Source organism: Trematomus bernacchii, unplaced genomic scaffold (assembly GCF_902827165.1).
Source record: "Trematomus bernacchii unplaced genomic scaffold, fTreBer1.1, whole genome shotgun sequence".
Taxonomy (NCBI): domain Eukaryota; kingdom Metazoa; phylum Chordata; class Actinopteri; order Perciformes; family Nototheniidae; genus Trematomus; species Trematomus bernacchii.
The window spans coordinates 5,732,122-5,759,135 of NW_022987648.1; the positions used below are offsets into that span (position 1 = coordinate 5,732,122).

General features: G+C 38.5%; 2 protein-coding genes across 4 annotated transcripts; one reads left to right on the forward strand and one right to left on the reverse strand.

Annotated features, from left to right (window-relative positions):
• The first annotated feature begins 1,963 nt into the window (after window positions 1-1,963).
• On the forward strand, window positions 1,964-26,962 carry crfb1 (cytokine receptor family member b1). 3 transcript variants are annotated; one of them, XM_034134509.1, is made up of 9 exons: window positions 1,964-1,982; window positions 14,760-14,868; window positions 15,060-15,180; window positions 18,592-18,752; window positions 21,488-21,648; window positions 21,814-21,976; window positions 22,126-22,156; window positions 22,772-22,883; window positions 24,159-26,962. In XM_034134509.1, exons 2-9 carry the CDS (start codon window positions 14,820-14,822, stop codon window positions 24,942-24,944), a joined length of 1,584 nt encoding a protein of 527 aa, XP_033990400.1. In that variant the 5' UTR covers window positions 1,964-1,982; window positions 14,760-14,819; the 3' UTR covers window positions 24,945-26,962. The 3 variants fall into 3 exon arrangements, with proteins under 3 accessions (XP_033990400.1, XP_033990399.1, XP_033990401.1); XM_034134508.1 differs by lacking the exon at window positions 1,964-1,982 and adding an exon at window positions 13,429-13,536; XM_034134510.1 differs by lacking the exons at window positions 1,964-1,982; window positions 22,126-22,156 and adding an exon at window positions 13,429-13,536 and having other exon boundaries at window positions 22,756-22,883.
• On the reverse strand, window positions 3,830-12,116 carry LOC117485813. Its single transcript, XM_034134518.1, has 3 exons — window positions 11,312-12,116; window positions 5,315-5,414; window positions 3,830-4,762 (listed from the first exon to the last, which is right to left on the reverse strand). Exons 1-3 carry the CDS (start codon window positions 11,467-11,469, stop codon window positions 4,235-4,237), a joined length of 786 nt encoding a protein of 261 aa, XP_033990409.1. The 5' UTR covers window positions 11,470-12,116; the 3' UTR covers window positions 3,830-4,234.
• Window positions 26,963-27,014: the final 52 nt, after the last annotated feature.

Consider the following 27,014-nt stretch of genomic DNA (forward strand, 5'->3'; position numbering starts at 1 on the left):
AACTTCTGATTTGAGCTTTCTAGCTTCATCTATGTTGTTGAAGCTCCCATTGGTGATTACTACTCAGTGTATCTGCTGCAATTTGATCATTTGTAGCTTTCTTAAGACCACATTTCAGTGCACGTTTTTCTTTCTTTCACCATATTGCTCATTTCTAAACATGCTACATAAACATTATACTCACCAGAGTTCTTGTTTAGGTCACGGCAACACTGCTAACTAAGGATGACAGGACAAGAAACATGAGCAGTCAGCAGGCTTGATGAGTAATGGATTACATTTAACGGGAGTACGTAATCAGGATACAAAAAAAGGGAACTGTATTCGAATACAATTACATTATAAAAATATTATTAAAAATTGAGATTAGCATTATTACAATACATTTAGAAATAGAGATAGATATATTATAGGTAAACGTACTGAATGGATTTTCTTTATGGTTTATATTTAGGCTACTTTAATTATTGTTCATTTTAAATACATTTTTCTTTTTAATGCGACTTTTTAAGTCGCTTTGGATAAAAGCGTCTCACAAATGACATGTAATGTAATGTAATGTAATGTAATGCAGCAGGTGGACACCTGATTTATTAAACAAAAATACAGTTTGCTTTTAATTCTGTATGAAGTTTAAACGGCATTTGTAAACTATTACTGTTATACTTTTGATATGAGATATATTGTTTTCTTCTTTTCTAAGGTTACATATACACTTAATTAAAAAACATCTTACATTGTCAAATTTTGTGACATGTAACTATTGTAATGAATGACATTTTTAAAGTAACCCTCCCAACCGTGGCAATCAGACACTAAGAGACAGGGTCTAGAAGCTGGAGATAGTGTTATTGTGGAAAAGCTTTGGCTGTAAAGAATGGACCAACAAAGAGTGTGACGCTGACACAGGAGACTTGTGTCTCTCCATGTCGAAGCTGCCAGTTCAGACATTATGGGAAATAAATATTTGGCTTTGGACATTAAACAAATGTTATGATTTAATATAAATTAGGGTTTCTTGACTACAGGCAACAGATCAGAAAATTAACTTTTGTCGTTACATTTTCACATTTCAGCAATTAACACTGTGAGGTAGGTATGTTATTTCCATTAGGAATTATTGCTAAATCTCTGATAGTTATTTACCCAGAGTATGCTCGATTTCTCACTAAAAATGAAAAAATAACAATAATAAAACGATTATTGTTATTATTAATATTAATAATTATAATCATATATTTATATATATATATATATATATATATATATAATAAAAAATGAAACATTTGTATTATAATTACCTGTGATAGCAGATGGATATATGTCTGAACAATAACTGTACTTATTCCATTCACATGAATTTGGGATCAGGTGCATTCAGTATGATGTAACTTCCTTCCGTACCCACGTCTGTGTTCACTCCGCACTCAGACTTGTTCATCAATGTGTGATGGGGTGAGAAGATTCCTTTAGCTAGCTAAATGGTCAATGTTGGACTGCTGTTATAGACCACTATAACTAACAACATGCACTTGAAATGTCAATTCTATTTAGATAAAAAATGAAGATGTTGTGGAATATCAAGTTTTGCCTGATTTGCTGCTTAGAAAAGTAAACATGTTATCAACCAGCTGGGAACTGGATCACTAGCACCAAAAACCTCAAATGACACTAAAGTGAAGATTCCATATTGCAGCTTTAAATCATTTTTTCTTCACTTCTGCAGTGAAATGAGGTGTCACTCAAAAGCCTCTCTGGGGGATAATTCCAATATCACAGAAAAAGTGTAAAACATATCAGAGGATAACACATGACCGTTTACACTGATCCCCAGGGTCTGGACCTTCTCGTTGTCTGTGCATAAAGGCTTATGTAATGGAGAGCTGCGTTTTTACCCTTTCTTTCAGCGCCCTCTTGTGGCCACTGCACCAGTTACAAGGCAAAATGCTCTGCTCAGCCTGGAAAACACCGAGTGACGTTTGGTAAGTGCACACACAAGACGTTTGTCATCACGTCAGATGGAGACTACAACATATAATTATAGGGACCACTTTTTAAAAGCCATATCTAATACAACAATTTTCCATTATGTAAAATGATATCCATGCTGACCATTATGCTTAGCCTACCTGCTGACAGTGGTGTAATGTAACTACGTACATTTACTAAAGCACTGTACTTAAAGGTGGGGTTGGTAATTCACTTCAGAAACACTTTTTGAAAAACACTATTTTTTTACATGATACTACTTTATACTTTTACTCCACTGCGTCTTGTTGTCAAATATTGTAATGTTTACACTGCTTAATTTTTTTAACATATTAAGTTTAATTTGCAGATTTAATTTAATAAACAAATATAAATCTACACATACATTATCATAATTTATAATAGGCTAAGCTACCCATTGTATAAAGTAATTCAAATAAACCCCACCTTTACCGGGTACAAAATTGATGTGATGAACACATTAATGACCCAATAATTTAAATAAAATAATAAAAAATATCTGGTACTTAAATGTGCCTTTCTGCATGAAAAGTACTTTTACTTTTGGTACTTAAAATATATTTTGATGCTAATAATGTTTTACTTTTACTTAAGTACTGTACACATTTGAATGCACTACTTTTATTTGTAACTGAATATTTGTACACTGTAGTATTGCTACTTTTACTTAAGTAAATAATCTGAGTACATGCTAATAAGGTATTACATAAATATGAGATAATAAGATCAGCTAAAGTTGGTAACATTACATAGACACAGAAAGGTATAATAAGTGGTACTTTAATACATCGAAAGCCATGGGAATTAAATGTATAAAAGATTTTACAGAACGATTCAATGAACCGTATATGACACACCTACGCTACAGTACATTCCTTTTGTATTTTCACTGACATGTTGCAACCATAGACTGCAGTGGCGGCTGGTGGTCTTTTATTTTGGTGGGGCTCTTGACGTACCGGAAGTGACCTACCGGAAGTGACCTACCGGGGGGGGTCCGGGGGGTTTACCCCCTCGGAAAAAAAATTCGAGAAATGACCCCTTAAATTATGACTTCTGGTGATGTTAGAGGGGGTGGGGAAAGGAGAAATCGAGGCTTAAAAATATGAGAAGACTGATCAATACCTCCATAATCTTCAGTGTGGAAAATATTATTTATCAACCTGAACATCTAATACTTTACCAGGAATTTGTATTCTCAGAACTGGTCCGCATTTTTCTTTCTTAAAACTGTTCATGTTTTATGAACCAACACCTCCACCAAGTGGCTTTACAGTGAACTACATGTGGGATATAAAATTAATAGCATATTTTCAGTAGCATTAATTATAAATATTTAAGTGGTTCAATACAAGTCACTACAGCATTTCAAACTGAACTGTGAATAAATGCAATTTAAAAAAAAATAACCACAGCACAAAATGTCATAAATTGTGTTTTTTCTTTGTTTCTCTGAGGATTATTTACAAACAGGCTTATTTACAGATAGCAATAACTCAGAAATGAAAAAGCTACATCGTCTAACACGAACAACCAGTTAGCATAATGATAATATATGTGTTATGTACAATGTAACTGGCAAGGCTAGAGCAAGAAAGAACATACAGTTTGCAAAAGGTTTAAATAACTTCAAGTATCTGTCTTCAGATTACGTGGAGGTTTTAGTCCGATGGGAAGCAGATTTTAAGCGACACCGAAGATAAACCAAAGATGTGGTGGAGCTGCAAACCGTGTAGTGTTGCTGGGACAGGAGCTATAACCGTTGGAAAATACATCACAGACAATGCAACAAACGTGGAGACAGAACAATCACTTCTGTGATAAATGCCCACTTATTAATAAACTTCTAACAACCATGGGAAACCTACTCTCTACATATAAAGTGATATCCAGCTTATTGGCCTATAGCACCTTTTTTACTGCTTTGAATAACGAAATGTGCAACAGGCAGAAAAAAGACAAAAGGAAACAAGAAACAACTGTTCCTCTGGGGAAAATGAGTCGAACGCAACAGGTTTCCAAACAGTACTCATGTTCCTGGACTTTGTGGTTGAACAAAACATTTTAGGTATCCAAAAGTAACTTCACAACATTCTGCATTAATTATGCATTAACATTAATTGTCTCTCTAATGAAACGCATTTTTTTAAGGGTCGGCCATCTGTGTTTGCTGCGAGAGCTTGTGTGTGTGTGTGTGTGTGTGTGTGTGTGTGTGTGTGTGTGTCTATTTGTAGAGGAATTTTGCCCTTCTCTCCTTCTGAGTGGCAAACCTCTCAATGACTCTGGTGTTGAAGACAGGAATGCTCCTAATGAGTTTTTTCTCAATTGACAGCATAGCCAGAGCATTCAGGCGATCCTGTGTCATGCTGTTCCTCAAGAAAGTCTTTATCCTTTTCAGAGTGGAAAAGCACCTCTCTGCCTCAGCCGTAGCCATGGGTGTGGTTACAAGAACCTTCAGAAGACTGACAGTCTCTGTGAATGTCTCCTGCAGATTATTGTCAAGGAAGAACTGGAGCAGAGTAACAGCACCACTGCAAGCCCTGAACTGGTCATTGTCATAGACGAGGGACAGTTCCGTCTTGAGCTTTGCCTTGTCCAGTAGAGGGTAGGCCTCCACAGTTGTTTCCAGCGCTGCTTCAGGGAATGTTCGGCTGTGCTGCTGGAACAGGTCTCCTTGCAGGAGGGTGGAGCTGATGAGGTGTTTGGTGAAGGAAAATCTCTCCTTTGCGTGACTCAGTATGGTATCACATACCTATGAAATAATGCACAATGAAAAAATCAAGACATAATAAATAACAGAATCACCTTTTCACATCTATCAGTCATAATGTCATTAGTGTCCCCTATAAGATGTGTAACAAACAAAGAGCTTTCTTGTGAATGGAACCTATCAGAATAACAGGACATCTATCTGAGCATCAACAGAACAATATTACTGTTTAAAATTAAGTCACTACAATATATACATTTAATGACTATGTTTACACTTCATTCATTTATTGTTGGGCCCTTTCTGTCCACTGTGGTTGCTTCTGGAAGCCTAAACCTTTTCTGATCTGTCTTGATCCCCTTTGAAATGTAGAGACTGTGGGACACTTTTTGCAGTTTAGGCCTTGTTAAGTGTATACAATTCAGAATGTAATAAGCAATAGGCCTTTCCATGTAGATATTTTAACTAGCCTACCTATTTATTTAATTTACAGAAAATGGGCTTTCTTGTGAAATGTATCATTATTGTGATATGAAATGACCTATATTATGAAAGGAGCTTTTAGTCATAGAACACGTTCCTATTACTGCTTACCTCTCTAGCCAACAGCTGTTGCTCTTCATGTCCAAGTCCCCTCAGTTTCTTTGTGGGCAGCTGCTGAGATCCACTGCTTTCACCAGAAGGAATGGAGTCCCTGATCCAAACCACAAGTAACCATGTACAATTACTCATTGTGGCAAGAATTGACAAATTAACTTGACTACAGATGGAGCCTCTTATTTTGGACCCCAGCATACAGCTTCCTGCCGACTGCCAGCCAGTTGCCAGCCAGTTGCCTGCCAAAGACCAGTATTCAGGAATGTTAGGCCCTCCCACTATTCTCCAATTTCAGGGTTTAACCAGGAGATGGCGCTATATATTAAATAACTAAGACTTAGTTTTTCACAATAGAAAATGCAGATATTATATAAAAAACTAAAGTTAAAATCTTGTTTTTAATGCCCCAAGAGCAATAACATCTTGTCACAAGCTTTTTGGAAGAAAAAGACTGACTCAAGAGACCTGTAGTTGACTAATTACAGGCCTCAATAAAGTTCTGCCATTGGTTGTGAAAAACAACGGTGGACATAGTGGAAAGTGAAATTGACATTGTCGAATTTAATAAAAATACAAAATAATGTATCTGTGTACGTGTTTTACTATGTGATCTGCACTTATCAAACATCTAATTAAGGCGAGACACCCCAGGTGAATAGGGTATTTTTAACTTAAAGATATCAGCTAAATATTTCTCCAGTTAATTACTTACAATAAGGCAATTGTTTTTTGTATTACAAGTTTTCTGAAATAGCATGTTTAAATATCCAAATGAACCATTATCTCATGAAATATGCGCATATTTTAACACATTTCAGGAACCGAAATCTGAACTTTGGATAAAGCCAGGATCAAAATTATTGTTTCATTTTGTAGTCATATTAGTATCTAAGGCTTTTACAGAAGGGATTTTGGATATCTCTTTGTATCACTCCATAAATCAGAAAATACTGTCAACAGCCCTAAAATATCAATTTTCACCATGTTTTTAGGTATAAAATGTTATATAATTCAGGCTATGAATTATATATGACCAAACCCTTCTGTAAAAGCCTTCATAATATTGATAGGAATATAACTGGAAGGTTTGGTGTATGTAACTGCTGAGTGATTCTACAATTTAGGGTACATTCCATGTCCATTGATGTCCATTGATGATAATTATAATTATTCTAACTATTTTCTTCAAAAATATCATATTTTGCCTATTATTGGAAAGCATGTTATAATATCACACAAACATTATGTGCATCCTATGCTTTATTTAGCTTGAAATGTGTCATGATGTTCTTAAATTGTCAGTTTTTGCTATGTCCGTTTTTCAGTTGAGGGTGTCTTGGATTCAAAATAATGAATAAAAACCATTAAAGTCAATTTAAAAAATGATTCATTTATTTCAAAAGTCTAAATACTAAAGAATAATAACATATTTTTAATTGATTTCCCCCTTTAAATAATTTAAATATCTTAATATATGAATGTCCGCAAAAGTTCTGTCAACTATGTTACTAACAGAACTTCCCCCTTTAACTCAAAAATTGTTTGTCCCAATACCATGTCACCAGCATCACATGATGCCATGTTCCTCTTTGGCAGACATTTTGAACACACTGTGGTGATTGTCCTCTACATTTTTACAATATTTTATGTATAATAGCACATGGTCAATTAATATACTCATTGACAATCAACAATGTTACGTACATTGTTATGGTTTACAATTGTTTAATGATTTTAATTCAATTATATGTGCAAATGTGATGTTAACCTGTTCAAGAAAATGACATGTGGTCATCCAGGCAAGGCCTACCATTGAAATGATGGGTCAAAATAGGGAAATTGTCAACTAGGTTACCTGTCAACTGAGTTACCCAGTACTGTAATAACTGTAGTAACTTAGTTGACAGGTAACCTAGTTGACAATTTGTACGACATGTAGACGTCATTACACATCATTATCAATGGAATTTTGCACTTCTGCCTTGAAATTAACATAGTGCTGATGGTTAATAATGTGTCCAGTCAACTATGTTATTTGCGTCAAATGTTTGACTTTCATTGTCAACTATGTTGCACCTCATTTTTTCAAATTTAAAATATCTAAAATAGTGCTTCTGATATCCTTTATAGTATAATGTATATCTACACAGGTTGGAGTTTTACATGACATCTCTTAAAACTATCAAAATGACCTGTATGGTAGTTTTATAATACAAAATATCCCTAAACTTAATGACAGTGCTGAACATATCACATGAAAAAACAAAACTTTAATACAATTATTTTTTAAACTTTAAAAAATCTTTGGATATATGGTAGAATAGACTCAAGAGCCTTTCAAATTTGATTTTACTTGAAGTGCAGGACTTAATCAAATGATTGTAATGACATCAAGTTTGTCCGTAACATAGTTGACAAACTGAGTAGTGAAAACATCCTTTCCCTTAAAATAAAAAAATATATAAAAATGTTTAAGCTTTGCAACTAGTGGATATGTTACACTGAGGAATATACTAACTTGAACCACTGATTGTTCTATCTATACATTTTATTTGGCATTAGTAAATAATTATGCACATTTACAGATATTTTACATGATATGAGTGATAACACGTGTTATAAGGGCTATTTCGCACAATAGGTGTGCCTTGAGATTTTTACTTGTCCTTTGGTGTGCCTTGGGCACAAAAAGTTTGGGAACCACTGCTGTAGAGAAATGTAAACGTTCACCATCCCCCACCCGCCTACTGTATGTTGCTTTTTGACATGTAAATGGGTAACTACCCCCCTCTGAGTGAATACCTGTTGTACCTGTCCGGGGCTAAGCCCATAGGACGATGCTCTGATGTCATCACCCTCGCACATTGGTCATATGTTTACAAAAAACGATGTTAACACTTTCTCGTTCTTAATATATGCTATATTTAGGGTCGATATGTGTTGAATTTACTTTAAAATAGCAGATCACTGTGATTCACTTCTCCGCGGCTCCTCCGTGCAGAGAGGGCCCCCCCCCCCCCCCCCCGTTGACAATTCACGAGCGTCTAACTCTCTCCCCCCTGTGAAGAGATATCACAGGGGGGGGTTGGGACACACACATTCCGATGGCCAATTCGTTTTAAACAAAGAGTGGGGTGGGGGCTGGTGAACGGTATGGTCAATGTTTGTAAACACTGTGACATTTTGACTTTATTTGATCATTTCAGTTAAAAACTAACGTTCATATTTCATATTACTGTTTTGCCTGGCTGGACCTGTAATTTACAGGAAAGGAGTGCACGCTACTAAAGAGACACGCTACCATGGAAACCAAACAATGGTGTTGCTGTATTGAAGTCCGAGTGGAAACAGTCATATTTGGAGCGTTATGTTAGAATGAAACAGCGAGGTCGTGACTCACAAAAAAAAAGTGTTACTTCACTAACTGTAAGCTTGTCACTCAGAGTAACCTACAGTTAACTTAACTGTTGGAAAAGAAAGATCAGAGTTAGGAGTGTGAACACACAGCTGAGAGCTGCCGTTTCATTCTGACTGTTTAAAAAACGGTAACAACGGACTATTTTTCTTAGCGGATGCATGTAAATTTAAATCAATACATAGAACTATGTTTTAAATCAATAAAAATATTTTCTAAATCCATAAAAGCATTTAAATTAATATTGGGAGTCATGTCGTTACTTTGTTGAGAATGTGGCCATGTAATAAGCGGGATAATTTGCAGCGACTTGGTCATTATGGGGAAAAATAACACCCAGGGATCAAGATCCCTCCGCGACGCGGAGGGATCAGTAATTTTTAGTGAATTACTGAGTTTAGGCACGTTAATAACATTTTAATGAAGTTGAATACAGTATATTCATATTTGTCAGTGATTTCATGTCAATTCGGCGAACATAAACGATTAAATTAGGATTAAAAATCGAGAGCCGGCTGCTGTTCGTTACGGTAACCCAACTAGGACACTTGACACAGTGGCTTTTGGCAAAGCACACAAAGAAAACAAAAAAAACCGAGAGAGATGAGTTATTGTTATTACAACGTGACTTCACTATTATTTAACAACTATTTTTATTGGGTTCTTTTATTTGGGGTTAAGTACATTGTCAGAATAAGTGAGAAATGGATTTAACTTCTGTTAGACAGCTATCATACTGAATAAATATTTATGCAAAAATGTATGGCATTAATAATGTATATCTAATTACATTTAAAAATGTATGGCATTAATAATGTATATCTAATTACATTAACTGTGAATGTCTTTCATTTATTTAAAATGAAATAAAATTACATAAAACATTTTCCATAAAAAAGTTGATTCAAGAACAAATCAGTACTTTTCTTATATGACTATTATTGCTAAATTTGAAAGGTCTTTACCAGCTTTGGAATTATATATATATATATATATATATAGCACCTTCTGCCATCCCATCTCTACTGACATATGGATCTTAACAAAGATCCGCTATACATTAGTACCAGATATACTGTACACGGACATTTTAGTGAACCAGACCAGCTGTTTCCGCCGGGTCTTCGCTTCCCGGGCATCACGTTGTTTACAAGTGTGTTCAGATGCTAAATGACAAGTGCAAGTGACAATTGTTGTCGTCTTCTCTGTGAACGTTTTTTTCTCCGTTATTTTGCCATTTTCAGATTTAAATTTCGAGCGGAAAGCTAACCAGGAAGTAATAATTACTTAAGCGGAGAACGGAGAAAGTAAACGTTACAGCAGGCATAACAACAGCCCGTGTTTATTTTATTATAATATATATCATTTGTTTTAAAGCTCAATATATAGTTTTATTATAATATATAGTCGTTATTCATTTGTTATAAAGCTATACTGTACACGGACATTTTAGTGAACCAGACCAGCTGTTTCCGCCGGGTCTTCGCTTCCCGGGCATCACGTTGTTTACAAGTGTGTTCAGATGCTAAATAAAAGTTTAGCTTGTACTTTTGATACCCCGCCTCTCGGCACCACAACATCCAGTTTACTGTATTTCACATGAGCGATGTCGAACATTGAAAAGTCCTTATAAAATCTCTGTTATTAGATCAGTACTTTTCTTATATGACTATTATTGACTTGAACACTGAGAATGTATTTATTAACTTCAGACATTTGAAATATTTGAAATCAGATGAAAACAAACTGTAACGGACCCTGCCGTGTTATCTATGATTACTATGCCTTACTGTACATTCATAATTTCAGCCGGAGGTAGGTGGTAGGCGTTGCGGAGGAGCAGATTGCGAGTGAGGTGCCTGTTCTAAACAAACTATTCCAGCTGTTATAAAGCATTAAATAAAAAGTAAGCAAGGAATACAGAATGTTTCGTTACGTAACTTTGTTGAGAATGTGGCCATGTACATGTAATACATGGGATCATTTGCAGCGACTTGGTCATTGTGGGGAAAAATAACACCCATCCTGATCGTTTCAATGAAGTTGAATACAGAATATTCATATTTGTCAGTGATTTCATGTCAATTCGGCGAACATAAACATCAATGATGATGATTAAATTAGGATTAAAAATCGGGAGAGCCGGCTCGTTCGTTTTTTCCGACTAAACAACATCTATTATTTAGAAGTTGATTTCACATGACTCCAGTGTGGAACCCCACTGCACCCCCTGGTGGATCAATGATCCATTGCAGCTGGCTTCACAATAATTAAATGTATTTATCATGGGGGCGGTATCAAGTCTGACTGGGGGCCGGCCGGCCATCACGGAACGTGCACAAACCGATCACGACCCTCGCATTTTAAACTGTCCAAAATAAGACGCTTCATCTGTATTTGAAATAGTAGTCAGAGATACACCTTATAAACGTTATATAATATATACATTTCCAGTAAGCCTGTTTAAGATATTTAAACAAGTATGTGTGAGTTGGTCTATTGTGTTCAGCTAAATCACATTTAGGTTTCACAGATTTCCTATAATAAGCACATCTCAGCCATTGTAAATAATGATTTACCTGATTGTTTGTATGCTGCTGGTGAACCTCTTGATGAGTCCTGTGATGTAGACAGAGTCGATGTTCCTCTTCTGCAGTTGGCTAAACAGCATGTCTACATGTGGCATGATCTTGTGGAACAATGTCAGGAAAAAGCAAAAAACTTCATCTTCCATCATTCGCACAAAGCCCCCGGCTTCTCTCACTGTTATGGGATCAAAGTCACCTGAGTCTCTGATCGTCTGGAAACACCTCAGGATGTTCTCCTTGTGCTCATATACAGTGTTAACAGCACGACTGTGAAAGTTCCATCTTGTTGTGGAAGTGCCAGGAAGTCTGTGTGCCACCACTTGATCCAGGATCGCAGTTCGCTTGAATGACCTGGAGAAAAATGCAGCAAATCCACCAAGGTCTGAAAAAATGTTCTTATCTTGGGGATGTGGGATGTTGCCTGCTGCATAATTAGGTTCAGCTGATGCGCATAGCAGTGGATGTAGTGCGCACTACTGTACACATCCTTCACTTTCCGCTGAACTCCACCTTTAGCTCCCCTCATCACCGCTGCACCGTCATAGGCTTGGGCGATTAGTTTGCCCTGTTGTCCATCGGGGAGGATAGTGCCCAGCCTCTCCATCAGCGCGGTGGCAACTGTGTCAGCATTCGCATTCTGAAGAGGAATGAACTCAAAAAAAACGCTCCTGGACGTTGTTATGCGGGTCGATGTAGCGTAGCACAAGCACTAACTGGCAGTGGGTGGAAATGTCAGTTGTCTCATCCGCCTGAATAGCTAAATAACTGGCATTTTTTACTTCCTCCAGAATGTAGTCTTTACAAAACTGATAACATGCAGTCCAAAAGTTCATTTTGCACCGTCTTTGAGGTGCCTTTGAAAACCGTAGCCGTTTTAAGGTGATCCTCCAACACGCTATCTAACGAGGCCAGTAGATTAACTAAACCCAGAAAAACGCCGGGGTTGTCGGATGTGTCAGCCTCGTCGTGGCCACGCAAAGCCAGGTCAAAGCCCCCACAAAATTTCACACAATCAATTATTTTAGACAAGACGTGCCTATTCTTGTCCACTTCTTCATTGTGCTTTTTCACCCGAGATCTTGTACCCTTGATCTAGCTGTGCGGCTATGTTAGCTTTGCCTAGCATGGCTAGTTTAAAGGTGTTTGTCATGTGTGCCTTAGTGCACTCGTGCTTTTTAATTTTGTTGGACAAATGCTTCATATCGTTTACTCCTATCACAGTCCACGGGCACATTGTATCTGTCCCCGGCTGTTTGAAGAGCAAGCATGGGAAACAAAAGACAGCATTTACCTGTTTGCATCCAGCTAGCCAAGCCTTTCTTGTGTACCAGCTACTTGTGAAGCCTCGTGTATAAATTTTGTCTTTTTCACGAGATTGCTGCGATATATTCAAATCGGGTTGGTCCGGTCCAAGGTCTTTAAGCAACAATTTATCTGCCAAACTTCTCCTTTCGAAAGGATTGGAGATTAGCTCTTGAACAGAATTAGGCGGGGACCGAGGTCCGGAGACTCCACCTGCACACGAAGCCATCCTCATCAACTACTTGCGTCAAACCGGATACGAGTCACTGTCCAAACTACTCACAGGACTGCACTGGGCGCTGACATTGGCGCCCGGGTGACCGTCATCTTTGACGACGCTGATTGGCTGAAATTATATTTTCGCGGCATAGTTTACACGTTACAGATAGCAACAGTCAGCTGCTAGTGGCTGCTGCTGCACTGGTTGAAGGCTCCTCTCTTAGCGCCCAGACGAGAGAAGGTGCATGGGCAAGGCCAGGCAGGAAACATGTGACTTATCAGTAACTTTAGACAATCGTAACACAATTTTAAAACGAGATTTTATTGTAGATTATACATTTTACTGATACCAATTATATAATATTACCTTGTTCATTAAAAAATAAAAATAAAAATATATATATTTTTTAAACATATATATTTTTTTAATTTTAATTTTAATTTTTTTTTAATTTTTTTTTTCAATATGGGAAGAGGTGGGGCGGCGCCCCTAGCGCCCCTATGGACCGGCCGCCACTGATAGACTGTATATATAAAGGTTGCAACAGGTATTTAAGACTTTTACATTGAAGGCGCGACAGGAAGTAGATGTGTCTTCAGTGTATTCAGACGTCACTGTGGGCACACTATTGACAGCACGAACATTTCGCTTTTCTTCTTGGACATTGAAACGACTGTCAGCAGCGGTGGTGTCGGTGAGTGTTAACTGAAGACTCAATGTCATGGAGGGGATGTTAGTTCATGTGTTATCTATAAGTTAACAGTACTGTTTATAAGAGTTAAACAAAAACAGAAATGCCACTCAGCCTGCCAGTGCTCTGTAAATGCGGATCAACCTGTATTTACTATGACTAGGAGAACAACTGTAAGCTAATACAGCAACTAAGTTAGCATTGAACTTCCTCAGAAGATAAGCGCTAATGTAAAGTGTATTACTAATAATACGTTGTGTTTCCCTTTATGTTAGAATTAAGTTAAGTTCACTTTTTGTTGATCAGTTATGCCAGCCTAAACTCTGTTAAAAAAAAAAAAGTCCATAGCCAGTATTTGGGACATTATTATGATATACAGTGGTGTCATCATATTTACCGAAGTATTGCACTTTAGTAATGTTTTGACATACTTATTTGAGTATATCAATTTAATGCTATTTCAAACTTTTCAGACTACATTTCAGAGGTGATTGTTTTACTATTTACTCCATTACATTTATTTAACACTCAGTTACTACGTAGTTACTTTGTACATGTCAAACACATGATATGATGATATGGTAAAATGCAGTACTGTAATTCAAACTATATCTAAATATCTACATTTGTATTTTGAAATAAGCCATAGTTCAGATAGAGTACTTCTACTTTTTGTACTTGAAGTATATTTCAATGCTAATAATGTACTGTACTTTTACTTAAGTAAAGTACTTCTTCCAACACTGCTAGTACTAGTACTCATGAGCCTCATGTGATTGTCTACATTGCGTGAGCTTAAATAAACTACATTTTAAGCTTTAAAAAAAAGAATGGAAAGATTATTTTTGAATACATAAAAACAGAATAATATAACATTATCTTATAATGAAATACTTTAAGAGAGCCATTCTGCATAAAGGGTACTTTTATGTTGATACTTTCAGTACATTTGGTTGATAATACTTCTGCACTTGATGTTACTGGCCATTATGCAAAATTAGTTATTTACTTTTGTGTTTTGAGTACATTTTGATCCTGATACTTTGTATTTTTACTCAGTAAAAGTCTGAATTCCGGATTCTTACTTGTAATGGAGTATTTAAAAACCTTAGTATTTTTATTTTGCTGATGAAAGGATCAGAGTACTTTATCCACCTCTGCCTGTTTACCATGTAAGTGAGTTGTTCACACCTGATCTAAGGATCCCTGTGCTCTGTTCTCCACAGTAACCATGCCGTGTACGGAGGCTGAGACACACACACTGCCCGGGCCTTTGTGAGGAAAGGATGGACTGCCTGCCTCTAGTTCTTTATCTCATGTCACTTCTTGATTCTGGTAAGTAAACCAAGATCAATCAGATGAGTTAATTTACGTAAACATTTGTCAAATACCTCAGATTCTGTTCTCCTCTACACTGCTCACTGTTATCAGATCTGACGAGTCCTTAATGTGTCCTGCCGGGTGTGTCTTTGTACCTTGTGCTGCTTCGTAGCTCTGACTCCATCATGTACTTCCTGTTAACACAGTTATCAGCTCCCTTCCTGCTCCGGTCAATCTTTCTATGGAATCTGTCAACTTCCGCCATATCTTGAGTTGGGATCCTGGACCCGGCACCCCACAAGGAACACATTACAAAATCATCAAGAGGTATTTCCCCGCCCGCTGTCTTATTGGCTGCTCTTATGTCCTACAGCACATGGCCTGATGGCAGTTTGGTCTTTGGGTAGGAGCAAGGTGTTAGTTACCAGCCAGCAGACAAATTATTGTTGTTTTGTTTTTAGCGCTTAAGTAATGCAAATCTTCTTGCTTTTTGCAAATGTACCATCATTTGGCTTGTAAATGGAGCTATTATTGTACCCTGGGTAGGAGAATACGTCCCATCAGACTGTATTCTAAAAATCGTACTCATACGAGCGCCAGTATGTCCTTGGGCCGGGTATCTAACCACAACCTTTTTTCTTTGGTAGTGTTGTACGCTTTCCAGCACCACATGAAACCACATGTATACGCAAGCAACGGAAAGCAACTCGAACTTTGCCTGCATTGAAGAAAGCAGTCAGGTAGTGACCTGACTGCTTTCTTCAATGCAGGCAAAGTTCGAGTTGCTTTCCGTTGCTTGCGTATACATGTGGTTTCTTTTTTCTTTTTTTTTAAACGCGTCTTTTTTATCAATTTGGGAAATCGTTTACAATGACAAATTATTTCAATATTCTAATTAACTATCAAAATACATATCAATATCAGTAATACATATCAGCATACCATACAGCTTGAAGATGGGGAAAAAACAGGGGTGCAGCATCTTAGTTTCACCCTCTGGGAAACCCCACAGCATACTTCTGTTAAGCCAATTACAGGACACGTTGTTTTTTGCTTTCAAGAAACAAAAGTGAATTATTTATACTTATTTCCAAAAAGGAGCTTCATTTTTCCTTTCTTTTCCATACTTTACTTTAGATTCATCAAATCTGTATTATGCTCAAACCAAGAAAAGAAGTATACAGCTGTGTGTCATTTGCAGTTACCTTAAAACTTCATTATTTTTGAGTTATGTCCTGTTGAAGATCACTTTTCCTGGATTTCGAGGTTATCAAATCATTCAGTATTGGACCTGTCATATAAACAGATCATCTAGCATTTGGAATAATGATCTCCCTCCTTCAAACTTCATCTAACTGTCATCATATCTGCAAGAAAACATGTTTTTAATATTCCTTTGAATTGCCTTTGTAATAAGCCAGTCATAATCAGTATGCACATGTGGTGTAGATGGTATGTGGGGCGGATGTGGTTCTCTCAGTATCAGTGGCATGAAGAAAGGTCTTTGTAAAAGACACTGAACCCTAAACTGCTCCTGAGGGCTGTGATTGTGTGTTTGAATGTTCATCAATCCCGATGAGCACCTCGCTCACCAAGATAACATAACTAATAGAATATTTGTAATTAATGTATAAAGTGACAGCTTGCATATAGGAGTTGTGATTCAAGGAAAACTATCATTTGTTACAACTTGACTTTTATTGTCACCACTCATAGCATCTGTTCTATGGTTATGATCATAATCATCATTTACTCACTGTTTATGGATGAGGATCTAGAAATGTGGTAGTATCACTGAACATCAATCCAGCTCAAGCTGACAGACAGCATTTGATGGAAGATGTAAGCAGGCAGTACAATTATTAACCAAGCTGTTAAAGACATGCCTTACATACCACTGTGCTCTGGTGCTATATGAGATTATGAGCAGCAATTTATGAACATGTGTGTACTTTGGTCCTCTGGTAATGTTAACCTACCAGATGTAACTGATTGAGGATTGTAGGAAAAAGCCAAGTTAAGCTTGACAGTTGTTTCCACTCAAAGTCAACTTCACTTCCTTAAAGAGTTCAGAATAATGGAAAGTTTGATCAATTCCATGACAACTGACCAAAGTTGACTCTTGTTGATTGGAAAGCTCTCGGACAGAGTTAAGCGGGCACTGGTTTGAGAATTCTTTAGTGTAAACCCAAGTTGTTACATAATCAGATTTTTCCTTTAAAGAAAAACATGTCCTTGGATGTATAACATTTTCTCAGTCAGGACACATCCTGGGGACAGCTTCTCTACCTTCAGCTTAGACACAGACGAGAGACAACAGGAAATGAAAGGAAACAGAGATGGGGGGACTGACATGCGACAAAGGTCCCCAGTAGGGCCAAGGATGTTGTGGTTAATATGTTAGAACTATACACCCGCAGGCTGCCAGCCTTTGTATCGGTAGTGAAACACAGTGGGGAATTACAGAGAGCTACTTTCTGCAAATCAAACCTTTACAGCGGCTTTGGTGTCAGTATGCATAATCTATGTTCAATTCAGCCGAATGGAAACTAAATCTTGCATGTAGTGCACACAAGACAATAGGTCCTTTACTCTTGATGTCAGACTGCAGTTCTATAGACCAGTGTTCTTAGGCTTTTGGATTTGTGACCCCCACCCCAGAAAAATCAGGTGTTTTTGACTTTGCGCAGTTAGCACCTAGCCGATGTCCGATGTGCTCCACGCACTGTGGCTGTTTGATGCATTCTTTGAAACTCAGACACTCAAATTCATTAAATGTACTCCAGGAAAATGATATCCCTTGTGATGTCAAAACGATCCTTCAGATGTATGTTATTTTATTATTTAATTTTGACCACCATAAACATCTGGTGACTCCCAGAAACTATGCCCAGGTTGCCCAAACTACTGCTATCAGTCACCAAATATTTAGTGAATATAGTTCGATAATCTTTTGTCACGTCATATCAGCCTTTTCAGTTTTATCAGCCTCCCTGAACAACCGCGAGTGAAAACCGCAACCTTTTCATTTGGTCATGTTTTCACTCTGTCTGTAAATCTGAGGCGCCTTCTTTGATGAGATGGGTGGGTGGAACTTTTTAACTCTTTAACCTCTGCTTTTGTGGACCGTGAATGACGGTCAGAGCGCTGTTTGTTTCCATCTGTTGTTGTATCTAGAGTGTGCAAAGCAGCTGTGGCCACAGAGGGGCCCGCTGATTGTTTTTAAGGAACTGATGATTCTCCTATAAAAAGCTTTGGGAAGCAGTGTTTGTGTGTGTCAAGTTTCACATGATCTCATCTTTGGTTTTGACAGTCATTGTGAAGGTTCATATTACACATGATTGTATTTGCTTTGACAGAACTGAATACACATGGTTTATTTCAATGCTGTATTGAACTTACAACCGTTTAAATGCTCATGTGTTATGGTAATCTTAGCAAGCCATTCGTATTATTTCTTCACTATGTTACTAAATTGTAAAGGAGAAATGTTCTTACCAAACCCTTTGGAACAAAGAAAACCAACAAAGATGATCCTACTAACAGTATTGTGTGTGAATATGAAGCACAATCTACTTCCTCTGTGCCATAGGTCATCATTGTTGACCAGGAACTATTTAGACAAGTGCGGTCAATAGGTTTAAAAAATGTATCGTACTAATCACAATAACAATCGGTGATTAATCACAAGTGTAATAATAGTCATTACTTGTATTTTGTATGTTTCTCTTTCTACAGGGTGGAGAACAAAGCAAGTAAAAAGACACCGTCCTCAAAGACTACATCCGTTAAGCTGAAGCTTCAGAACGAAGTCGTATATGAGCTGACTGTCCAGGCGTCTTACAACCAAACCCTGTCTGCAGAGTCCAAACCATACACCTTCGAACCTTTCACACAAAGTACGTCACATGAGCATCTTTTTACCTGCATGCTTTTTACCTTGGATTTATTGAATGAAATAATACATTGGTTGCTATGAGATAAGGCTAAGGGTTCATTCACACCTGTACCGTTCATTTGGTCCAGACCAGGGGAAAAGAGAGACATAGCTGCGTTTTAGTTCTGATCCGATTCCCGTTCACACTGACTTTTTACACAAACTATGCAGAGTACACATGAAGTTTTACGCATGACAGGAAACATGTTGATTGGACTTCTTTACACTTTAAAAGTCCGGGACCCACCTTTTGAGGTCGAGCCTGGCTGTTTGGTCAGCACCAGGGTTCAATCCAGAGCTTTCACCCCAGCCCAAATGATCTGCGCCAGTGGTGGAAAAGTATTCAGATTCTTTACTTGAGTAAAAGTACAAATACCACACAGTAAAAATACTCAATTTCAAGTGAAAGCACTGCAAAAATGATGTGATTTATGTGAAAGTATTTAAATACAATTTGGAAAAATGTACTTAAAGGTGGGGCAGATAATTTTGGAGAAACCAGCTCGAGATCGCTAGAATTTGAAAATACACAGCCGGAAAAAATCTGCCACTTCCTTACAGAGCCCCTCCTCCAACACACACGAACGCGCACATGACCAATGAGGGCACGAGATAAGTTTGTGCACAGATGGAAGGCTGACAGGCAGGTAGGCCATCCAGTTATTTTAGCCGGGCCGGCTCAGATGATTGGTCGTGCTTTTTACAGTATTAAGGCTTCCACAGATGACATTTTCTTAATGTATTTATTGTCAAAGCACTTAAGATATTCATTGCTATCGGGATGTTAAGAGCATTCCATGGAATATAACAAAAAGTGTTTCTGAAATAAATTACATACCTCACCTTTAAATACAATGTTGGATGGTTACATTTATACCAAATAATCATATTCTAAAAGATTTTTCTATTGTGATTCAAAATCTGAATTTATAAAGTAACTAGTAAATAAATCTGTAAAATAAATGAAGTGGAATAAAAAATAAAAAATTGGCTTCCAAAATGTAGTAAAGTAGTACAAAGTAGCATACAATGAAAATAGCTGGTAAAGTACCTCAAATGCGTACTCAAGTACAGCACTTGAGTACATTTACAAAGTAACTTTCCACCACTGGTTTAAAGCCATCCAAATATGTCGGGTTCAAAAGCACGCTGAGTCCTATTGACTCTACCAGGGCGGCAAATATTATGGCGCATTTCCACTACACGGTCGGCCTCGGCCACACTCGGTACGGCTCGGTACGGCTTGGCCGCGTTGGGCCTTAACAGGGCCGACTCACTTCATGCTGCGCTTCCATTACAGTTTAGGAACTGGGGTAGTTACTATAGTAACGCAGTGTAGGCGGAGCCGTGACGTCATCTTCATTGAGAACTCCAGAAACACAACACAGCCGTTAGCTGTTAGCACTCAGAGCTCACAGCTCCTTATATATGTTCAGAAACTCGACAAAAGTTAAACAAGTACACACCACAGACTGCCTGTGTCATGGTGAATACAGTCGCTGCTTTATTTATGTCTGTATAGGCCGTTGTTGTGAGTGTGGACGGTCGGAACATATACTGCGTTAGCTTAGCCAATCTCCATCTAGAAAAACAAGCATTTTAAAAGGTTTTTCGCCTGCCGTCTGTCTGCAGACTTGTCAAAGCATTAATTCATGGTTTTTACTAACCGGTATCAGTATGTTGTTACTTCGGCATCATTTTGAAACGTGTATTACAATTAAATCACGGTCAAATATGTCCATCTTGTTGTAGTTCTAGCCCTCTTGCCAGTGCTCCTCTCTCTAGTTTAGCATACTCAGCCCGACTCAGCCCTGTTTGTTGGCCCCGATAGAACCACAATTTTCTAGGGCCAGAAAAGAGGTGAAAAAGTGGCCCCGCGCCGTGCCGCGCCGGAACTAGGCCTAGTGGAAGCACAACCAAAAAAGGGGACGGCACGACACGGCACGCTTAAAGCGAGCTCCGCGCTGCAGTGGAACTGCGCCATTACATTACTGTAGGTTAGTTAGAGAAAGTATACATTAGTTAACAACTTTTCTCCTACAACCTTTAGTCCATTAAGAGATCTTGAGCTTAAACTTTCACTCAAGTAGCGGAGGAAATCTGTGTTTCCGTTAGCTGGTATTTACAGGACTTTGATCGTTTATTGTACGGTGAAAATAATTCCCCCTGAACACATTTTGAAGTGTAATTCAAATGAGCTGAAAAGACGAGTCAGCCCCAGCCCCTGTAATCATTGCCACAAGCAGCATGATGCTACATTGTTTAAGGAGGGTTGAATCTATTTTGAGTGGCCAAACTGGTGGTGGTCTCCGTCTCCAGTTTCACTTTCTATATGAGTAGGACCAAAGTGGAGGGAAATTCTTTGTGTGAACAGCAACGGTGTAGGCTTGTGTGTTTTTTGTTATTTTGCATCATGCAATCAACAGGACTTGTTTAAAAAAAGAATAGCCTACTTTTTAATCTAATAAAAACCTACATGCCTTGATGATGTCATTCATTGCATAGCCTTCCTATCAATTGTTTTTAAGCCTAATGAGATGCTGGAGGAAATGTTTTAACATTGATGGGATGTCTTCTCATGAAATTCCTACAGACTTTGGAGATCCTCTGAGACACCAACACACACTTCTGTAACTGATGATTGAGAGGGATTCTTTTTGTCTTTCATATTTGTATTTTCTTTCTTCTTGTGACAAGCTAAAATAGGTCCTACAAATGTCTCACTACTTGGATGTGGCAACTGCATCCAGATCAACATTTCCTTCCCTGAAGCTGACAGGAGTGCAAAACTTAAGAGTATGAAGACATATTATGGCGCTCGCTTCGTAGTGTCTTGGTGGAAAACGGAAGAAGAAGGGGTAAGACATCCATATCTCACTTTATGTCATACTATGTATTTCTTTGAATGATTGTAAAATGTTCTATATCTCGCACACAGAAAACCCAACCTCCCACATGTCGCCCACCTTTATTGCACCTTAATAAAGGACCTAATTGTAATCAAGTTAATTCTCCATATTTAGATGAAGTGGTCCACGGACACAAGAGAAACGAGTATTACTCTGACCAACCTACAGAATGGTACAGAGTACTGTGTACAGGTGGAAACAAAGATCAATACGAATAAAAACACAGAGCCATCTGCTTTGAAGTGCATCTTCACCGGCATTGTGGAACCAAGTAGAGGTGAGCTGAAATGTCAGAGCTGATGTTGTGATGTGTTAACATGTTATTAACGAGATGCTGGCCAGGGGTTCCTGACCCAACACACATGTAACCAAAGCTCAAAAGTTATTCTTTATAACATTTATTTGATTGTATAAACCCTCTTTAAGTCCACCAATTGCAGGCTACCCACTTGAGCAAGTTCTAATCTGCTTAGATCACAATCTCAAATAGAAGAAGAAGAAGAAGAAGAAGGCATACTTTATTGAACCCTCCGTTGACAATCTGTTGCGTAAACCAAGCCCCTACGGATTGAGCATAACAATAGAGCCCTATACAGGGGCGGACTGGTGTCTTATCCGACCGGCCCACTTCGGTACCGGCTCATCGGGATTCGTCCCAAACGTCCCAATGGCCAGTCCGCCCCTGGCCCTATATCTGTGTCTACCTTTGTAACATGTTACACTTCAATGTATGTGTGTGTGTGTGTGTGTGTGTGTGTGTGTGTGTGTGTGTGTGTGTGTGTGTGTGTGTGTGTGTGTGTGTGTGTGTGTGTGTGTGTGTGTGTGTGTGTGTGTGTGTGTGTGTGTGTGTGTGTGTGTGTGTGTGTGTGTGTGTGTGTGTGTGTGTGTGTGTGTGTGTGTGTGTGTGTGTGTGTGTGTGTGTGTGTGTGTGTGTGTGTGTGTGTGTGTGTGTGTGTGTGTGTGTGTGTGTGTGTGTGTGTGTGTGTGTGTGTGTGTGTGTGTGTGTGTGTGTGTGTGTGTGTGTGTGTGTGTGTGTGTGTGTGTGTGTGTGTTCAGAACCTATCATTGTAGGTACAGTTGCTGCCCTTCTGATTGGTATTGGTGTTGTGATGACCTCCATGTTTGGCCTCTGCTACACTGGATTCCTCTGTAAACTGAAGCCAACTCTACCTCGAGCACTTATTGTAAGAAATATATATATATATCCGTCTGTCTATCTGTCCGTCAATCCATCCATCCCATTCAAGTTCTTTATTTTCATTATTCCCCCCTACACTTTTAACAACAGGTCGAAACATGCTTCTAAGTAGGCAAATTAACCCTTAAAGGAACAATGACAAGTATTTATTGGAAAGTGAAGTTGCAGATGCTTTTCTCCAGGGAAAATGTCTCCACCCTTTTCTTGCTTGGGCATTAGTTTGATAAACCCTTCATCTGCCAAATGTTTTATGAAGCAAACCACTTCAATCCTTAGTTTCACATTTGATATAAAGCAGCCACTTTCAACTTTGGTTCTGAAATAGAAGCCCAAGACAAGTGCCTTAAACTTGAAATCCTCTCTAATCTCTAACAGTGGGGGACTTCACTGGTTTCAAAGGAAGTCTTGTGTTATGGAAGTGTGTGAGACAATTACACTATTTTGTGGTTCAATTTTCAAGTTTTCTTATCTGTCTTTTTCAGCTTATGTTCTTTGATCCTCCCTCTCATGTCACTTCTGGTATTACAAAACCACAATGGTTCAGCCAAAAAACACAGAGGGCGACAATCAAGGCCTCCAAACAGAAGTCTACAAACGAAGGGGTTACCTCACGCTGACAACGTCCACTTCTAGTGTTTAGTCTACAGCGATTATAAACTAATAAGAACATATCTCTGAATATTTCATTCTATTTATGCCAATAGATCCCCAAAAATGACAACACATGGTGCTTTAACTATTCCATTCTCTCTAACTGTACTTTGAAGTCAGTATGCTTCAAACAAAGAGCTATTCAAACAGCATCTGATATTTATGTGCACCAATGTCTTTTTTTCCATCAAAGCTTCATCCTCTTCTTTTAGTGCATTAGCAACATGTATCAACCCCAATGATTTAAAATAGGGTTGTAAAAGTGTTCTTACTGGGTAGTTTATCTCATTGAAAATGTAAGTCAATGGGAAAACGTTTTTGTATGACCAAAATGACGTCTTGGATGCTGTAGTACCACCGTTTGGCCACTACAGCCATTCCAAAAATCAGCTTTAACAAGACTGACACAGTAGATAGCGTAGCTTCAACTTAACCATCATATTTCACACAGAACATTTGCTGTCTTGGCTCCCTTTGGCACCATTATTACATTATGTTGAATAGATGATTCCTGGGGATGGCGCATTTCTAAGTTGACATATCTATTACACTGCCTTGCTCTCAATTGTCTCACCCTTCTTGTCTCTTCTCTCCCTCTTTGCCACCCTAGGAGGCTCAGAGCCAAGGCTACAGCCTGACACCGGAGAGGACAATCCCTGACAATATCTCCGTTAGTGCAGGGAGGGAGAGACCGAAGAAGCCCTACAATGCCACAACTCCACAACCCGCCACCAGGGGCGCCGACTCGAGTGACGAGGACGAAGACGAAGAGGGAAAGATGTACATGAATAGAGGATTTTCCTCGGGGGAAAATTCCTGCCAGGACTCTGTTGATGTGTCGGGGAACAGCAAGGTGTCTGCGTCAGGGGGCTCTGGCAGTTTGAAGGGGGGGACGCAGGTACCGGACACAGTGCTGGAGATTGAGGCACCACATGGGGGGGGGCTTGATGAAGATGAGCCCAAAGCTGAAGGAGCAGAGGTTTCGTTCCTGTCTGATGGAACAATCACAGGTGAGGTGGAGGAGGAGCAGGTGTGTGAGAGCTCAGGGAATATCAATCTGTTCTCAGTCACCCTCGCTGCACTGGCTGTATGCGAGGAAGAGGAGCACAACACAAGAGATTCTCCCACAGACCTTTTGCAACTTTCTGATCTGGAGCCTCTCCTGCACACACACTCACAAACTGAGTCAGATGATCAGACAGCCGTGGCATTATTGCTACCCACACAAGAAGACATTACTGAAGGCACACTTGCAGACACTTTCTCTGGCTGTCTCAACACCTGTGATGGTGAGATGCAGCATGAAGAGACCAAAGAAGAGGGGGAAGATGAAGAGGAGGAGGAGGAGGAGGAGGAGGAGGAGGAGGAGGAATTCTGTGGATACATGCAGCACTAATGATGTGTTGCGCTGTGTGTGAAAAGGGGCCTGAACAAGGCTATTTCTTGCAGCTTTTAAAGTGACATTCAAATAATAATATATAGTATAGTATAACTTGAGCTTAACTAATGATTTGTTTTCTGCTTTACTCAGGATAAGGTCATCTGTGGTGTGTCGTGCCTCTTACACACATCTCTGTACATCTATGGGCAGGGAAGCTCCTCTGCTCCATGTCTCAGGGCAAATAGAAACAGCATCATTGTGGTGTCATCTCTAATGTCACATCAGAGCAACAGTGGACCATTTCTGATGTTATTGTTGTTTGCACTATAGACTGTTCTCCTGTTGCAGAGCTTTACTTCCATATATTTAAATTGTAGACCAGAAGGAGAAATCCACCAGGCAAATCACACCCTGTTAATGGTCATTAAGTGCATTCCTTTGTATTTGAGGTAACTGAAATGTTTTAAATGTAGTTGGCTGCTGTTGTTTTGGTGCTCTATTTTTCTATTCGTAAGAACAAAAGGCCAGACACAACACATCCATACAGCTCTCCTGCGGCATTGGGCTGATTTTGAAAGCGAGTTGTTCTTGTAAACATCTAAGTAAAAAATATGAAACTTTACTGAGAGCTTCGATACATCCCACCTATGGATATAAAACTTCCCGAAAAGTCAACATAAAAAGATACCTCACATAAGCTAAAGTTAAATAGACATTTGGACTTGTCCCAGTATGGCACTGTGTCACTGAACCAGCATGAACATTACCACGACTCTGAAAGTGAAGCACATCATTGGCATTTTCCACAAACTTATAATTTAAACCTTGATTTTGTTTTGTTCAAAAGGCCAACTTTCAATCCCTCATTAAAACTCAACTCTTCAATCATGCCACCAGTGTATGAATGTGTGTGTGCATGGGTGGATGCTGGCTTTTGTTGTAATGGACTTTGAGTGGTTGCAAAGACTAGAAAAGGACTTTATAAATACAGTCTGTGAACCATAATGTGAATGTCCCCTGGATGGACATTTTCCAAAATATTGTGAAAAGTTTAGGAAATCTAGAGCTGTGTCCCAATGATTTACTACATGTATGTTCTCCCTTGGAAAATGACCAACTTACACAGTATTCTTCCTAAAAAATATGTTTGCTCTGTGTCATGTTAATGTTTAACAATGCATAACATTGTTAAACCAGGCAATACTATGGGCAATGCACTCTATTCCAAAGTCGCAGTTTGAAAATGAACAGTTGGTGCACATCTTTTTAATTGTATTATTTTTTCCTGTTTGTACGATGAGGTATGTTGATGTTATTGTATACTAATAACTAAATAAGCAGCAATATATTTGGTATTTAGGCCTAGTATTCACTGTATAAAATGAGTATGTGGTATTGGATTGGAACACAGCCTAATGAAGGATTGATCAGGCAGCTGGAAAGACACCAGCAAAAAATAATGGTGTGAAGTTAAATGGGAATGTTCTGTAAAACCATGTGTTTTCTGTTCTCACATTGATATTGCATGCGTGTGTTTATAGATTAATGTTTCAGACCACTGATGCGTCATTCTAGAATAATTCTTGACTCCATGCTTTAAAAACAAGTTGAAAAAGGTGCACAAACAGCAGTCCTATGACTTTACTTATTGTAGGCCACGTGATTTCCTATCAACAGCCTCGTCAGATGTTACGTTCACGTAACGACGGACAAATTCAATTCACCTCTAGAAGCAAAGTAAAGTTGCAAGTAACATTTTTTATTGTGTGTTTTACAATAAATTGGGGGGAAATAACATAACTTAAGATGTAGTATTATCACGTATCTAAGAGAAGATGTAGTCTTATCACCACCTGACAGCGTGAGAGTGAATGCTGTTTTTCTTTTTTATTCGTTATCGATATTTTTGTCCTCACTTTACGTTGTATGTTATCGCTGTCCAATTAAAAATGCCAACTTTTGTACTGAAATAACAAAGAACATTCCTGATGTATTTATTAATTCTTCCAATTAAAGGAACCTATTTCTGAAAACGCTTTATTATTGTTTTGTGTGACTATTTCGAAGGTATCCTGTCAGTGTGGC

Excerpts from the sequence above, each read along its gene's own strand:
- LOC117485813 (XM_034134518.1), bottom strand. The coding sequence starts at position 11,469 with ATGATGGAAGATGAAGTTTTTTGCTTTTTCCTGACATTGTTCCACAAG. Across the intron at positions 5,415-11,311 it reads AGCAGCATACAAACAATCAG|GGACTCCATTCCTTCTGGTG; the intron begins GTAAATCATTAT and ends GGTTTGGATCAG. Across the intron at positions 4,763-5,314 it reads AACAGCTGTTGGCTAGAGAG|GTATGTGATACCATACTGAG; the intron begins GTAAGCAGTAAT and ends ATTATTTCATAG.
- crfb1 (XM_034134509.1), top strand. The coding sequence starts at position 14,820 with ATGGACTGCCTGCCTCTAGTTCTTTATCTCATGTCACTTCTTGATTCT. Across the intron at positions 21,649-21,813 it reads GGAAAACGGAAGAAGAAGGG|ATGAAGTGGTCCACGGACAC; the intron begins GTAAGACATCCA and ends CTCCATATTTAG. Across the intron at positions 22,157-22,771 it reads CAGGCTACCCACTTGAGCAA|TACAGTTGCTGCCCTTCTGA; the intron begins GTTCTAATCTGC and ends TATCATTGTAGG.